The following is a 16,210-nucleotide window of genomic DNA, read 5'->3' as shown; positions in this document are numbered from 1 at the left end:
AGGGCACTTGTAGCCTAGCCTGGCTGTCCCAAGCCCATGGACATCTTTAAGTGTATCATGGGGTTTTTTAACCTGGGAAAAGTGTTTATGTTCTGCCTGCTCACAGAAAGGCAAACTTGGCCAAACAAGAGAGTTGGCAGGGAGGTTTAAAGGGTCAGTGCACAAACCAGCTGCTTGTGAGGCCATAAAGAAGATTTTCTGCAACCTGCAGCTGCACCTTTGCCCAGGGCACAGGGGCTTGGTTTTGCTTTGCTTGCTCAGGCATTTGGTAATACCTTACCTAAGTCCCCTTGTTTTGCCTATCTTCTCCTTGAATCTTTTCTTGAGGTTTAGTTACTTAATCTGTGATGAAATGTAAAGCAAAGTTCTCCATGCTTGTGCTCCGGAGAAGGATTTTGTTTCCAGTTTCAACTGCCTCTTAACTTACTGACCATGTAGGTTTAATTTTAATAGGGCTCTTGCATTTGAAACCTCATCTAGGCTAGTGTTACAAGAAAAAAAATTTTTTGCCTTTGCTAAATACAAAGAAAATTTGCAAATTGTGTACAGGTAATGTTTTTCTTTAAAAAAAAAAATCACTGCACACTCTTGGTGTGGCTGAAGAAAGATGGTTACGTGTGCTGTTCTAGCTCTGAAGGGTTGCTCCCTCGTTCAGCCTGTCCATACTGGTATTTCCCGTCAATAAGATGTTTTGTAACAACTTGATAGATAAATCATCAAACTGAGGGCACTGATGCCCTGAACTGTCCAGCTCCTGGTTATGCTTCATGTTGAATATGTCGGTGATGGTAACAACAACAGGGTTTTTAATCAAATTACTTGTGGGTTGGAGTGTTTTGTTTTGTTGGGTTTTTTCCTTTGCAATAGTTGTCTTTACTTTGTGCTCATTATAATACTTCAGTGTGTACTTAAATTTAGGCTTTTCCAGTGGGAAGGGATTTTTTTTTTGTATTTAAAAAAAAAAAAAGGCAAAATCCAAAAAAACCCCAGCAGCATTTACTTTGGAGTCTTTAAGGAAAGTTATTTGCAGTTTGGCATTAAATCTCTTTCAAACAGGCAAAAAGTATCCCTCTGAAGCATGCAGATGTGGATGGCTGCTGTCATCTCTTGGGCCCTCTCTGCTGCATCGGGTCCCTGCTACTTCCCACCTGGCAGAGCTGTGCCAGTCCGGCACCGAAGTGTGATCGCTGCTGCGAGCGCTGGGGATGAGCTATGTGGGCTGGAGATGTTTTGGTTTTTTTCCCCCAAAGCAAAACATAACCGATACCGCAACACAACATTGTCCAATATGCTGAAGCCTGGCCTCTCCTAAACTTTGTGTACGCTGTAAATAGCTTGGAAAAACACTCCAATTGCCCAAGCACGCCTTCCTCTGGAGGCTGGGGGGCTGCTGGGCTCAGCTTGGGGACAGCACAATGTCCTCGCGTGTCCATGAGCAAGCTGGCAGATCAAGATTCCACTTCCAAATCTCCCTTGTCCTCCTTCTGCTTGTGCATTAACAGCCTGACTGGTGTTTGTAGGAAGTGCAGCATAAATCCAGTAAAGCACTTCAGCAAGTCCCTAGCTTTAGGTATATAAGTAGTCTTGCTGGATTTATGCTTTTTAAAGTGGGTGGGAGTTTTAGGAGGCTTTTGTTTTTATCTCAAAATCTAGTGAAAGCTGTCATCTTCCATGCTAGGAATGACCTTTGCCACAGCAGCCTCTCCTCTGCTGAATCAGGTTCCCTTGAACCACCCCCTGATGCTCACTTTAGACTCCAGTTTTGTGCAAGTTTGTCATGTTTAACTTCAGGGTGGTTTTCTAGAATGATGCTGGTGTCTGTAGGTCAGCGTGGGTCTGTGAAAGCTGAGCCAAGCTTCCAGGAGGGACTCTTGTGTCTCTGTCTCCATCCATCATCCAGCTGAGTGCGCTCGGTTGGCACAGGGGCTGGTGAGAGCACTCAGCAGGGAGCACAGCCACGGCAATGACTCGGTCGCTTTGCTCTGTGTAGAATAGGAACTGCTGTTGAGCAGTTCTCCATCCATCCCTTCAAAGTTTTCAGAGTACCTGTACAAGTTCTTGCTATCCCTTTCTGGCCTCACACGTGTTGGGGCAGCCTGGGAATTTGAGTGAAACAAAACGAGGTGTTGGTTGTATCTCGAGCCGCTTTGCACCAGTGGAAGCTGCAGAAGTTCTTTGGGGTGTGGAGTATTTACCCGAAAGAGGAGAATGAGGCTGGCGAGAGCAGTGTTTGTGAAGTCTAGGCAACACAACGGCAGCGGGACGTTTGTCTCTCTTGGTCTGGTGCTCTGCTGCTGTACAAATACAGCACGTGCTCTAAAAGCTGCTCTTCTACCGGGGAGAAGCGTCTGCAGCAGTGAGCAGGACTCTTCCATCCTGCCGTATGCATACCCTGCTTTGAATGAACAGCTTTCATTCAAAAAGGTTGCAAGGACAGTATGTCTGTGTGTTTTCTTTCCAGCTGCTTTGAGAAATTTCATTTTCTTGAAAGTTCTTGGAAAAAGCGCTGAAAGCTGCTCTGTGTGCTGTCTAGCAGAGGAAGAGAGGTTTGCGTTGACATTGGTGCCTGTGTTCAAAATGCTGCTGCTTTGCCCTGCTGCCATGCTGGAGGGGGTGCGGTCAGTAACAGAGCAAGTTTGGTCCTGTTGGGTGAACTTCAGATGGAGCAAATGGCTTTTCATGAGCACCTTTTTCTCTCGAGGCCAGGCAGGAGGGCTCCCGTCCCTCCACCTGACACCCCTGGCGACAGGGGATCAGCTGGAGCTCAGTGCCAGCACTGACAGATCCCACCACGGTTGAGATCCCAGAGCCAAAAATGATTTGATTTGTTCTGAGGTGCACTGGGGAAATCCCATAAATGCTGGGAAATGAGCTGGCACTTTGACGGGTAACAGAGCTTTTGCTTTAGGAGGGTATTTCTTCTAGCGCTGCCACGGCTCTCCTCCAAACATGGGGGTGGTTTGAGGCTCAGCAGCGCGTGTCCAGGGAGGAGCATCCCTGCCCACACGTACAAGCAAGCAGGCAGAAACGAAGATGAACACCTGCCTAAGGGGCAGAACCGGGAGGAAAATCCAGTCCTTCATGCCCATAGCATGGTGTCTTAAAAAACAGATGGTGCTGCTTTCCCAGAGCCTGCAGGTTACAGGTGTGGGGAAGTAGTGCAAATTATTTGAGATGCTGTTCCAGCTGAAGCGCGGAGATTTGAGTGTCCTGCTGATGCAGTCCCTGCGAGTTAGATGCTGTAATGAAGATTTATAAGCCAGCGTATTTTCTGTTGAGGGATGGAAGGTGCCCTCCTATCACTAGACTGGGGGAGAACTGCTTTAAGGGCTAACTGGTAGTTTGGAGTGGTGGTTTTTGCAGAAAATTCAGATTAATAATGTGTCCTCTTAAAATGGAGTGGGTGAGAGCAACAGTGGTCAGAACTGCTGAGTAAGCAGTGGGTTAATCCCTCCTGGACTTGACAAATCCATACTTGCTCACAACAAAATCTCCCTCCAACTCTTTATATATATATTTCTGTAATCTGTTTTCCAAATGCTGCTGTTGCAAAGCATGCAGGTCCCAAAGGCTGTGGTGCACCCCAGGGCAGCGCTCGGTCCTTGGACCTGGAGACAGAGAAGCACCTGGACGTGGGGTATGGTTTAAGGAGGTTGGATTTCTGTGCTTATAAATGCAACGCAGCAGTAATTAGCTGCCCCATCTGTGTTTTGTCCTGCTCTGTGATGAAACCGGATAGCTATACCATCTTATTTTTTTTCCTCTTGTGTTTTTTAACAGGCAAATGAGGTGACTGACAGTGCTTACATGGGCTCAGAGAGCACGTACAGCGAGTGCGAAACCTTCACGGATGAAGACACCAGCACACTAGTACATCACGAGATGCACGACGAAGTAGAAACGGACAGTGCCATCGATTCCACTGTGCACTCGGAGTTCACGGATCCTATTGAGGAGCCAGAGCATGGGTGAGTGGGAATGGCCAGGAGAAAAACTCACCGTGAGGCGCAGGAAACTGTCAAACTGGGAGCAGATGAGGATTGAGGGGGACTCAGCCTGAGGATTTAAAATGAAGTGGGCTGAGTCTGTCTTGCTGAAACTGGTTGGTTTGTTCTTTGTATTTGTAACTTCATGCAAGACCAAAATAGCTCTTCTTAAGAATAATAATAATAATTAGACCGCACCGTGTGTAGGCTGTTTTGGCGCTTGGCCTGGCAATCTCTTTGAGTTAATCATTGCTTGCCTTGGGAGAACTTCTGTACCCTCATTAGCATCTTTAACCTCTAAAATAAGTTCTCAGATGATCCAAGCACCTGAAATACTTGCAGTTTTTAATCTATCACTTAAGCCAGAAACGCAACATATAATTTTCAAGTCAGGAGGGGAACTCATCGTATTCTTGTTTTAGCTAAACATGCATGTGCCCTTTGATGTACAACCACCTCCTGTAATAACTAGTTTTAAACTCGTGCCTGAAGCACAGAAGCGTGAGCTAAGATCATCTTCTCCAGGTCTGAACCGCTGCTGGCAAAACTGCTCCTGGGCCCGCCTCATTTCCTAGATTTTTCAGGAAAAGTGGGTTTCGGGGTGAAACTGGGATGCTGGCGGGCGGGAGAGGAGAGAATAACTCCTTTAATAGTGACCCAAGAGCACCGAAACCTCTAGAAACATTAAGGTCTGTTAATGCACAGAATTTTTTTTGGCCAAAAAACACATCACCCAGGCTTTGTGCTCTGGTGGGTACTTACAGCTCCCTTTGCTTTTAGAAAGCACCAGTCTTCCCTCCCACCCCAAAATCACATCTGGGAATGTTGGATCTGGTGAGCGGTCAGTGCTGCTGGGCGCCGGGGCTGAAAGGGTGCTGTGGATTAGAGCAGAAATGAGATTACCTAGCTAGACTCTCCTCACCCAAGCGCGTTCAGCTCAGTGACAGTTAAATAATATAATTGGTCGCTGAACTCCCCGACCACCGAGCGGAGGGTCCTGGAGGGGCCATGGCAGCCTGCGTATGCTCTCATCCGCTGGGAAAAATTACATGCCTCGGATTCACCTGCCTGTAGGTACAAAATACTTTGCTTGGGAATTTTTTTTAAGATTAGGTTGTTCTTGAGGCTTCCCTGCTACTCCCAGTGTGGGCTTGAGAAGGTCGGGTGTCGTTTGGGTGCTCTGTCCAAGCACAGTGGTGTCTGTTGCCAGGTCTGTTTAAACGTGTGCAAATTCCAGGTAGCCAAAAAAAAAATCAAGGAAAAAAGTTAATTTGGCTTAAATATTTGGAAGGCTTGAGACAAAAACCTCTGGAAGTCTATTCGTAAGGTGTTGAGGGCTGGGTTTGGTGCATTCATACCCCAGGCAGGACAACAGTTTTACACCTCTAGTGCCCAGAGCTCTTCCAGGGGACACTTGGTAACTATGGTCTGACCAGAGCAGCTGGTGGACTGAATCAAAGCTTCAACAGTGCTTTTCAGTAGCTGTTAAAGCTCAACATACCTTAGATGGCTTGAGCTTATGTGGTTATTTAGGCCGTGTGTAGTAAAGATTAGTTGGACTCTGGATATTGAAAGTGCCAGAGCCCAAATAGGTGTATAAGAAACACTTGTACTATTTATTGCCTGAAGCATCCCTGGCTGAGGGTTTCCAGGTGCCTGATCAGATCTGCTTCTGTACAGTGCTTGTCAAACCACAGCCCCAAATTTAGAGATTTAGGCTTGGGTTTTGCATGCGAGTTAAAAATTCCACCCCCTGCCTTCTATTCCTGGAGAGATTTCCGATGCTTTCGGCAATGGTCTGCTGGGTGCAGCGTCTGACTCACTGCCAGGGAGGATGGGTTTCTGATGGATCCCGCTGTGGGAAGACGGTGCTTCTCAAGTGCACGAGGAGGATGTGCAGATGCCCACAAGCTGGACTGGACTTGTCTGTGGTTAAATAGAGATCTGCTGCTGTTTTGACTGGAGGGTTGACATGTTTTTATTAGCAGGATAAGGGCAAATCCTTCAGATGTTGCAGGGTTTTGTCATAAATGGCTTATCTGTAATCTTTTTTTCTTTCTGATTTAATACAGCAATCTAGTCATACCCCCATTTTATCTCTCGTAGCAAGTGGATGAAGATGGGGGCATAGCCCGAAATATCAGTTTTTATAATACTACTATCTCTTTTTTACCATTGGATTTTGGAGAGGAGAGTAATGCTAGTCTCCCCCAAAACACATACCTGTGGCTCAGACATGTGGGCTGCTTTCACAGCCTGCTTCTTACAAATACCCCCCCGCCTTTTCCCCCCAGCTTAATTTTGAAACCTCTGTGGTCCTGGGCAGGAAAGTCCTCTGAGAGTGGGTGCATACTGCCGTGTGGCTTGACTTCATCCAGTGCTGCACACATGAAAAGACGCTTGCAGAAATGATGACTTCTGTGCTGGGCTGAGCTGTGTCCCCCTCCGAAGCAAGGGACGTCCCAGGACCTATGCTGGGTGTGTTCAGGGTTTGGGCTGAGGCTTAACACCCTACAGCCTCCTGGATCCAGTGTTAAAAGCACATGAAACAGCACTCCCCGCTCCAAGATTGTCATGAGCACATACAGTGTTCTCCCAGCAGGAGCAAGGAAAGGGCTGCTTTGTCTTGCCAGGGGGTCTGTTGCTGCCAGGTTTGGCAGCTGCCTGTAAACCACTGGGATTTGTGTCATGGGGAGGGGGGAGTTAGTGTTCAACCCCGGCACTGGGCTCTTGATAGGATTATACAGCAATAAGTGAGCGTGAGCCCAGCACATAGCCTGACAACATAACTCAAAGCATATTTAGGGTGTGTTTGGGACATGCTAAGCTTTTTCTCTGCTGTGCTTTTGGTTGCACCCATGCTGTGCACAGGCTTGCCACCAACCCTGGGTGCTGTCTTGCAAGTCTGACTGCCCCCAAATCCTATGTTATAGCTGCCAGGGGAGCTTGCATGAAAAAGCATTGGTTTGTTGTGAAAAAAAAAAAAAATTGCTGCCATCTTCCCAGTGGTGCTCGGGCTGCCCCTTCAGTGTTCAAGGCACAGGGTGAATGGCACTGTAAGGAAGAGCTAGCCTAGTCTGCCAAAATGGGAGCCGTGGCTTGGAAAGCAGATGTATTGGATGCAATTGGAAAGGCTGCTGCGATGGCCACCCTCTAACGTCGTCTTCTCTGTTCCCACAGATCCCATCCGCACGACCTGCCCCTGGGCTCAGACCTCAGCCACTCCATCGTTACGGTCATTAGTGGAGAGGAGCATTTTGAGGATTATGGAGAAGGGAATGAAGCAGATTTGTTCTCAGACAGCTTGTGTAATGGGGAAAGCAGCTTTAGTAGCGCCTCGTTCCTCTCTCCCAGGTAACGCTCAGCACAGCACTGGCAGTGTTTTACCAGTTTCAGTTGTTTAGTGTCTTCGCTTATGCTTTGTGTGTGAGAGTTGGTTCCTTTGGGATTGCGCACTAGTCAGCCTGCAAGAGAGGGTTCCTGGCGAACTTTGGATACAATGGGATAATCGGCTCGAGTCGAAGAGGAATTGCCTCCCTCTGTCTTTCCCTTTCCTGAACAATGCCCATCCTCCCATCCAGAGGCACTAATGCCTGGCAGCAGATGGAAGAGCAGTCTGCATTTCACATGTGTCCAGGACAGCATCATGTTCCCACTCCTGTTAGGGGTGTGGCTCCTTGCAGAACCTTCCAGCAGAGAAAACTACTGTGCAGCTTTACCCCTGGTCCTGTTGGATGACTTTTTTTCTTCCTCTTTTGTGCTTGTAATTTTGGCTTTGATATGATGCTTGGTGGATTTGCACAAGCTGTGGCAGCCTTCCTTCTCTAGATAGCCTAAGGGATACATGGAACAATGAGCAGGCTGTAGCATTTTCCTGCACTCCTTGCATTAGGGTCTGCAACCAGGCAAATGTTGGTCTTCCAGCCCATGCCGCAAGCTTGTATGATAGTACAAAACCCATCAATACTTACTTTCTAAGGAAAAAAGGTAAAAGCTGGGATGATCATCCACTGCTGCAGCTCTCAGAGTCTCTGTGATGACGGATAACACCAGAGACGTGTTGGGCTCCCTTGGGCAGTGCATCTCTGTGCAAGGCAGGAGTGGTCCCTGCCAGCCACACAACTGAGTTGAAGACAAGAACATACTTTTTTCCTTTGGAATGAAGTGCTTGTGACTTTCTGCAGTAGTATAAACTTGTCATAACTTTTTTTTGTTTTTTGCTGTCCGTCTGTTTTCTACCAGTTTCCCAAAGCCCTTTGTAGAGTTTGGGCAATTCTGGTTGCACAGGGCTGACAGGGAAGAACTGGTGTGATGTCCCCACACCTGCACTTTGCTGCAGGTCAGGGCTGACTTCCTTTTTTGCTGGTGAAGCAGCAATTTTGAAGATGTTAACTAAACCTTCCATAGGAGAGTGTTGCTGCAAAGCATGCTGGACCCATTACTTCAGGAAACCAGTGCTCCAGCTCTTGATGTGGTGGGATACCCTGCAGTGGAAGGGACACGTCACTCATCAACACTTGTCCTTTGATTCCACTGTGCAGAAATACCCAGTGTGGCTGTCTGTACTGGTGCTGCAGCATAGAAAGTGCTCTTGGATAAAAACCAGCCTTGGCGTTCATTTTGAATTTCGTCTTGAGGGTGGGCCTCCAACCGAGTCCAGAAGGCTCCTGGCAAGAAAATACTCAGCTAGAGGAGCTTTGCAATCAGTTAAACTTTTTCTTTAATATCAGTCTGGAGCTCCCAGGTTGCCTATGCTCCCAGTGTTCAAGTCTTGCTCTCTCAGGGCACCATCTCCCCTCTGCTGTTCTCTCTTTGGATCTTATCCACAAGATCATGTTCTGCAGCATCTTTCCTCTGCCAGGAGGGCCTCACTCGGCACGTGGCCACGCAGCTCGTGGTGGTTTATGCTGGAGACTCACTGCTGGGGCTTGCTAGGGAGACAGGCTGCAGATAAACCCTCCAAAACCTCCAGAGTAAAGAATGCAGGTCTGTTTGAAACGGAGGATTTCCTCATGCCTTTCAGGTCTAGCCCTTACCTTGGATTATCATTGCGTGCATGCAGGTCCTTAGCTGATCGCTCTCTGAGATTGTGCTGTTTTTCTGAACAAAGCCCTGCCACCCCAGTGCATTTAAATGTAATGAAACCTTGAAGAACTATAGGATATATCTGGTTCAGGCTGAACTTTTTTTGGCTGTGATTTGAATACGAGGAACAGTATCACTTGTAAACAGTCACATCACCACACACCCTTTCCACGTTACAAAACTCTCTAAACGGGAATAATGTCAAATTTTCCTGCCACAGCTCCAGATCTTCACCAGAGGACTAATGCAAGAAGCAAGAGCCTTCAGGGAACACTGTGGGGTTTGCATTTTCCAGCTTAGTCCTTGCATGTGTGTTTGCAATCCCTCCTCTTGGGTTGCCACCTCCTCCCTGGCACATCCATCCAGTAGAAGTCTCTCTGCAACGCCTGGTGGGAAATGAATGGCAGCGGAAAGGAAAAGCTCCTTGCAAGCACCCGTGTTGGTTGCTAACGTGCTATGTCAGTAAGCACTGATGACCTGTGGAAGACAAGCAGTGCTCCAGGAGATGGAGGAAGGAGGCAGGAAGGCTGCATATGGCGCAGAGCGTGGCGGCTTGCCACGAGGGGTAGGTGGGGATGCCCTGAGGCGCAGTGCGGTTGAGCTCTCGCCCACTCAGCGGGCAAGCAACCAAGGCAGCCAGAGGCCAAGTATATCTGCACGCACCCAAAGAGTTGCCAGGCTGGCCTGTGGGTTCTCCTCTGTGCTTCTTTTCCCGTTTTGATTAATTGTTAGATTTGGGTTCGCACCTCGCCCAGGGGTGCACCCAGCCGGGTGAGCTGTTTCCGCCTCCCGGCAGGGGCGAGGAAGACTCGCTGAGCGGGGCTCATGTGCAGCCAGGCGTGGGGGCAGAGCCCAGAAAAGGGCACATCGCTTCTTCCAGGTGCCACAAAGCTGCTGTCACCTCTTACCCTGCGCAAAGCCTGAGCAACTGAACTGACTGCTGCTGGATAATGATTATCCTGGGTCCAGACCGGCCCTAGAGGGTAGGGGGAATGTTTTTCAATTATATATATTTTTTTTTTTTTCCAGGAATGGGAAGAGATGAGAAATTTGGCATTTACTGTTGCCCAGTCACCTGTTCTAAGGGGGCTCGGAAATACTGTACAGACGGCACAAACTCAGAGGCCTGACCCTGGGGGTGGCTGGGCTGCTGACACCCCACTGCCACCAAGAATGTCAGTGAGGGGTTACGCAAAGGTGCCGAGCCAGGGGACCCCTCCTGGGATGTGCTGTGCACTCAGCATCTCCCGGGCCAGGACTTGCCAGTGTGTATCTGTATCACGAGGTTGACTAGTCCTTTCAGATGCCTTTTGGTTTTAAGCTTGCTTGTGTTTGCTCACACCTTTACCTGTCTTTCTTATTGAACTGCTTTGTTTTTTCACTATTAACCTTTCTTTGATTAAAGTCTGTGGCTTCCAGAAGCATGTTTTCCTGCAGAGTATCATAGAATACCAGGTTGGAAGGGACCTCAATGATCATCCGGTCCAACCTTTCTTGACAAAAGCATGGTCTAGACAACACGGCCCAGCCCCCTGTCCAGCTGAATCTTAAGTGTCCAATGTTGGGAAAAGGATTTGTGGCATATATTTGGCTCCCAAGTAACACAAACCCTTTGCTGTTCAGAATCTCTTGGCCAAACGCTGTCCTGCCCAAGTCATGTCAAGTGGGGGAAATGGCTCTGCCAGGTGTCGGTGAAAGCCTCGGCAGCTCGCTTTCCACATCAGCAGCTGAAAACGAAAAGCTGATCGCACCCATTAGCTTCCCAAAGTCCTGTAGACCCCCATGTCCGCTGGCCAAATGATGTTCCCTACAGTAAGGCAACACTGCTGCTTAGCTTCTCTGGGCTTCGCTTTGTAGGAGAGAGCGGTTGAATTGCAACCTCCATCTTGAACTTAGCTTAAAAGCTCTTTGCAATGAAAATCTGACTCTGTGCGTTACTAACAGAGGGTCTGCAGCAGCACAGATTTTTAAATCTCTGTTTTCAAAGCATCCCATTGGAAAATGGTGCAACTGACCAAAGAATTTGGCTCTCACACACAGCACCCGGTCCAGAGGTGTGTGAGTTTGGTCTGCATTTACCGAGGCAAACCAGGACTGTTGCTAGAGCCTCCTGAGATGGGTTGCTTGGAAAATCATGTCAGAAAATAAACTTTGTAGTTAGGTAGGTTTGTGGAAAGCATGCACCTCACTTACCCTGGGCTCTCGGGGGGGTCCTCCACAAGAGCCAGCTGGCACAGGGGCTTGGAAACATGGGCCAAGCTCAGCTGCTGTAAGTATCTGAGAGGAGGGTGATGGAAGTCCTGCTAATTAATAGCAACTCCATATTGACTGTGATTTGGCTTCTAAAATCGAGGCGGGAGGTGACCCAATCTGCCCTAAAGTTTTTAACTGTGAATCTTGTATCTCACACCAAAAGCTCCTCTGCCCAAATGTACACTCAGCTTGTGGAAGCCACGGATGAAAATCAACCCTGTCTGTTCTGTCCTCTTAAAATGACCCTTGTGCTTTCTCTAGCACCAATCCGCTCGCTGCGAAACTGCACAGCATTATCGCAGATGAAGCATTTGAGTTTTACTGTAGCCAGTGCCACAAACAAATCAACCGCCTTGAGGATCTTTCTGCTCGCCTGAATGATCTTGAAATGAATAGGTAATTGGGCTTGTGTGTGGCCATTCCGGTGTCGGGAACGATGTTGTGGAAGGGAAGACTTTCCTTGTCTTGCACAGCTTTCCTTTGCTTGATTCCTGGTTGCGAAAGGGGATGAATTTCACCAGACAAAGTGAACCTCTCCAGGTGGTAAAGGTTGTAATAATGTTATGGAGGATGAGCAGAAGTTTTCTTTAATCTGAGCCACGGAGGCTGGCAGACAGTGGGAGTCTTCCCTTCTGCTCTGGGCAGCCTCTTTGCATGTCCTGCTGAGTGGTGGGTGCTTCTTCACGCTCCAAGTAATGCAGTCCTTGCATCAGGACTTGAAGCTGGTCGTGTACAGTATTTCTGTCACCAAGGAAAAGACTGCCAGGTCTCCTGGCTGGTAATGCCCAGTGTGGAGGCACACCCCAATTGCTGGTTCAACCTGGAAGGGCAGGTACAGCCCGTCTTCCCGCTGCAGCAGTAACCTGGAAACATCAGCTTGCTCTCTGTAGCTTGGGACCTCTCCTGTAGATGCTCTTGCTTTGCAGCAGTAAAGTCTTGTTTCACCCAGCTTTGCCAGCTGCCTGCCCACCTGTGTGCCCCCACTGGCCAGGTGGATGTGATAAACACCAGGGCCTTCGCGTAGGAACTTCACAAGTTTTTGAATGTAAGGTTTGAGGTCTATCAGCCAGCAGCTGGACTTGCTGATTTAACAAGTGGGGAGGGATTTCTATTTGTTTATTTTTTCAGAGCTGTTTGCAATCCACTGGGTGGAAGGGTGGTGGTATTAATGATAATCATTCTTCTCCCATCTGCTGAGGTTTTTCAAGCCTGGTTTTTCGTCATGCTCTTGGTCTCTATCTGTTCTCTTCAGGGACAGTGTGATATGGGAGCTCTCCTGGGCTATACAGCTGTGGGAAGAGAACTAGGAAACAAATAGGAGCTGGACCTTAATTTTTTTTAATGAAGAAAGTACTTCTCTCCCTTTCTCTTTCTCGGATAAATAGTCGCCTGTGCTGTTGGAGGCTCTGAGGCTCAGTGATGGCTCTCAGGTTATGCAGTTAAGAACAATGCTGGACCTCCCTGGATATACCAGTAGCCCCACTCCATTTCAGGCTTTCTCTGCCAAATTTACCTGCAAAGCTGAACTAACACCTTAGAGCCTCCTGTGATGGATGAGATTTTCAGAGGAGGCTTCCCCGTCCCGTGGTTTCACAGTGGGAATTCCACAGGTTTTGATTTAACATGTGCCCTTTGGGCTCAGGGTGAGTAGGTACGGTTCTTCCATCTGTGTTCAGGGTTTCCCGTGCGCCAATTTACTGGGAATTTGTTCCAGGCGCCCCTGCACACTGACCCACCCTCTCTGCAGTGAGGATGAGGTGTCCCCATGCAGCATGTGGGATGTGGCAGGACATGTTGTTTGCCCCCAGCATCACCAGCAACGTGAAGCCCTCAGTTCAGGGGACAAGTCCTAGACTGCAGGCGAAAAGAACAGCAGAAACAGGACTAAAATCTGGGCCAAGCAGCCTCACACCGTGCCTGGCAGGCAAAGCCTGAGCATACCTGCTGCAGAGGATGCTAGCAGCTGGGGTGAAGCCCAAACCACCATGTACCAGCCTCACTCTTAAAGACTGTGGGCATATATAGTGTTTTATACTTGGAATAAGGTGGGGAGCCTGGTCCCACCATTGGGGCACTGCTGTGTACAGGAAGGCAGGGAAGAAATCCGCAAGGAGCTTGGGATGAACCACTTTTATGAAAGTATGCTTTGTTTTACTGCCCTTGAAGCAGAGGTGCTGCCTCGTCCCCTCCAGAGAGACCCGCAGGTGCCGGCACTGCTTTTTGATAAGCTGTTTGCAGAGAAAAATATTTTTTCTCCCTCCGGTGCTGGGGACATACGTGACTCGTTGCAATTGCTGGCAAACACAAGGGCCTGACCTCCTCCCCTCAGGCGGGTGCTGAGCGTCCTTGAAGCCCAGCCAGCAGCAGCTCTTGCGCTCCTTGGAAATCTGGGGTTTGAGGATGCACTTTTGACACGAGGGCTGGTAACCCTGACAACAGCCCCTGGTCATTCATTGTTTTTTTTAAAAAGAAAATTGTTCTCAGCTATTTTTAATTCCTCCTTCTAAGAACTAATATAGTTGTTGCAGCTCTAGGCAGGAGCGGACTCCCAAATGATTTTATTTATTTATTTTCTTTAAACTGAGCTAAGCACCAGGGAATGCAATTGCTGCTTCTCCTCTCGGGCTAGAGCCGTGTTTGCTGCCATCGTTCAGTGATGATTTGGTGTCAGTGATGTGTCCCGGTGGTGCCTGTTTGACAACAGTGTGTGTTTGGGTGGAAGATGAGGAGTGAGATCCAAGCCCCGCTTGCTTCACTAGCGTGCAGCTGCCTCAGTCACGACAGAAGGACTGGAATGAGCATCTTAGCAAGTAGCCGATCCTGAAAAAGGCTTTTTTTTTTCTCAGTGGGGAGAGCCAGCAGCCCTGTCCTGAGGGGCAGGGTAACACAGTCCTTGGCTGTTCGTACCATGGATCATGCTGAGCGTTAGCTAAACCCTGACCGCTGTGGTATGGTGGCAGCTGGCTCAGGCACACACAGAGCTGGGGTGTGTGATCTCCATCAGTTATCTGTGCAAAGGAGACCTTGCACCCCTCCCCAGCAATTATAACAGTGCTCGTGCTTAAAATCCACAAAGGAACATGATCAACAGCTCTTAAAATCTTTGAGCTACAAGTAGGCAGCAATTCTGTGGTGATCCAGAGCCAAATGGTGAGAATAATCTTTGAGAAGTGCAAAGCAGCATGCGGAAGGGTGGAAGTGCCTATTTGCAGGCAGGAGGTGCACCCTGTCCCCCAGCTGCCAGGCAGGGAGCTCCCAGGGGGTGTCAGGGGAGGGAGGACCGGGGTGCTGCAGGGTGCGGGAGACGTAGCTCGGTCTGCGGTTGGCACCGGACTGAAGCCCACCGAACTCACTGCTATTATTAGCACTTCACTTGGGGATCAGCTTTCAGGCCAGGGATCAGCCGGTGAGAGGATACCGTTGCTGGAGGCGGTGAGGTTTTCTGCGGCCTTATTCCATTTGGTTCGTAGCCGCCGCGTTGTTAATGTTGTTAATTTAAGTACGTGAGCGGTTTCCTCGCTGCCTCTTACAGGGGTGGCCGGGCTGTGGGGTGGCGTGTGCCGCGTGGGCTCTGCCCTGCCATAGCAAAGGATGTGCCCTGGAGTGCTCGCAGTTTCCTGTTTCCCTTGCTCTCCACTGTCAGCTTTCCTAACTCTTTCCTGTTTTTTCTTCATTTTGCAGTCCAAATAAAAGACTCTCAAGCAAGAAGGTGGCAAGGTAAGCTCATGCTCCTATTACTGCCTGGGGAGAGGGGTGTCCGTACTGGCTGCCAGGCCTACAGGAGGAGGACTATCAAAACAAGTTTGCAGTGTCATACTTCTGGACGTGTTGTGTAGTGCTGGGGAAAAACAGGTTTCATTCTGATAGTTTGCATAGCTTTTTTTCCTGAAATGGGGGATTCTCACTCGTGCGTGCAGCTGGAGGCTGGTGTCAACCTGATTTCTTCCAGGATAAAAGTAGGGGTGCTTTCCCCCTAGCAGGGGGCGTGTGGAGGGGGGAAGGAGTCTCTACAAGGGCATGTCCCTCTGGACTGCTTGGCTGGACTGTCCCATCCCCGGTGTCATAATGGAGAGTCTCTAGAAGATGTGACCAGTCGGTATAGCCACTCAGGGATTTCTGCAGCACCCTAAAAAAGCCAGCCACCATAGACAACTCTCTTGGTTCTGTTTTACTTTGCTCAGTGTAATTCTCAGCACTTGACTTTGCAGGAGCAGCCCTCCCTGCTCGGTCAGGGGCTTTGGGGGGGGTTCCTGAGGGGCAGCTGCAGGTGACCCCACCCTGGGGTTTATGTCCTGCGGGACTGTCTCATGTGATGCCAGTCACCCATTCCTTGGGGGCATTTTTATCCCTGACCACACAAGGGAAAGCTGCAGAGTTTGCTCTGAATCACTGGGGTGGAGGGTCCGTCCCCTCTCTGTGACACCCGGTGCCCACCTTTCCTTTCCCAGCTTCACCATCCCTCCTGTTCCTCTGTCATCGTGCTTTTAAGAATATACTGAGGCTTACCTTAACTGTCCTGCCTGCCTCTGCCCTGCTCAGGACGGAGATTGCCCTCTGCAGTTGTTGATTTTCTCTTTGCTTGTTTCTGAGCAGAGCAGGGATGCTGCGGAGGAATAGGCAGCTCGAATCGGGTGATGCTCGTACCCCCGTGCCCTGGCACTTGATCTGCTCCCTGCGCTGACCCATGTAGCTTCTCCCTCCCAGCTGTGCTCTCACACCTTCCCCTTCTCCGTTTGTCCTGCAGTCAGCAAGTCTCCCCTGGCACGATTTCCCCTCCTGGCAAGGAAGCAGGTCCTCGATATTACATTTCCTAGTTCCGGTCATCTTACTTTCTAGATCTTTGTTGAAAACACTGGCAGGAAAGAAGGTTGAAGGGAGCAGCTTGT

The 16,210-nt window shown here is 49.2% G+C and overlaps 1 protein-coding gene across 4 annotated transcripts in view; it reads left to right on the top strand.

The window, feature by feature from the left end:
• RAB11FIP3 (RAB11 family interacting protein 3) overlaps window positions 1-16,210 on the top strand; it is an 80,829-nt gene that overhangs the window by 50,685 nt on the left and 13,934 nt on the right. For 3 of the 4 annotated variants that reach the window (XM_074886067.1, XM_074886070.1, XM_074886069.1), the window contains 4 exons: window positions 3,781-3,968; window positions 7,167-7,340; window positions 11,586-11,720; window positions 15,006-15,041. In XM_074886067.1, coding sequence (XP_074742168.1) covers window positions 3,781-3,968; window positions 7,167-7,340; window positions 11,586-11,720; window positions 15,006-15,041 — 533 coding nt within the window. The remainder of the gene's footprint in view (window positions 1-3,780; window positions 3,969-7,166; window positions 7,341-11,585; window positions 11,721-15,005; window positions 15,042-16,210) is intronic. The other variant, XM_074886068.1, reaches the window with a different exon arrangement.

Source organism: Strix uralensis, chromosome 16, assembly GCF_047716275.1.
Source record: "Strix uralensis isolate ZFMK-TIS-50842 chromosome 16, bStrUra1, whole genome shotgun sequence".
Taxonomy (NCBI): Eukaryota; Metazoa; Chordata; class Aves; order Strigiformes; family Strigidae; genus Strix; species Strix uralensis.
The sequence above is the reverse complement of the archived record's forward strand: the minus strand, read 5'-3'. Positions and strand labels throughout refer to the sequence as shown.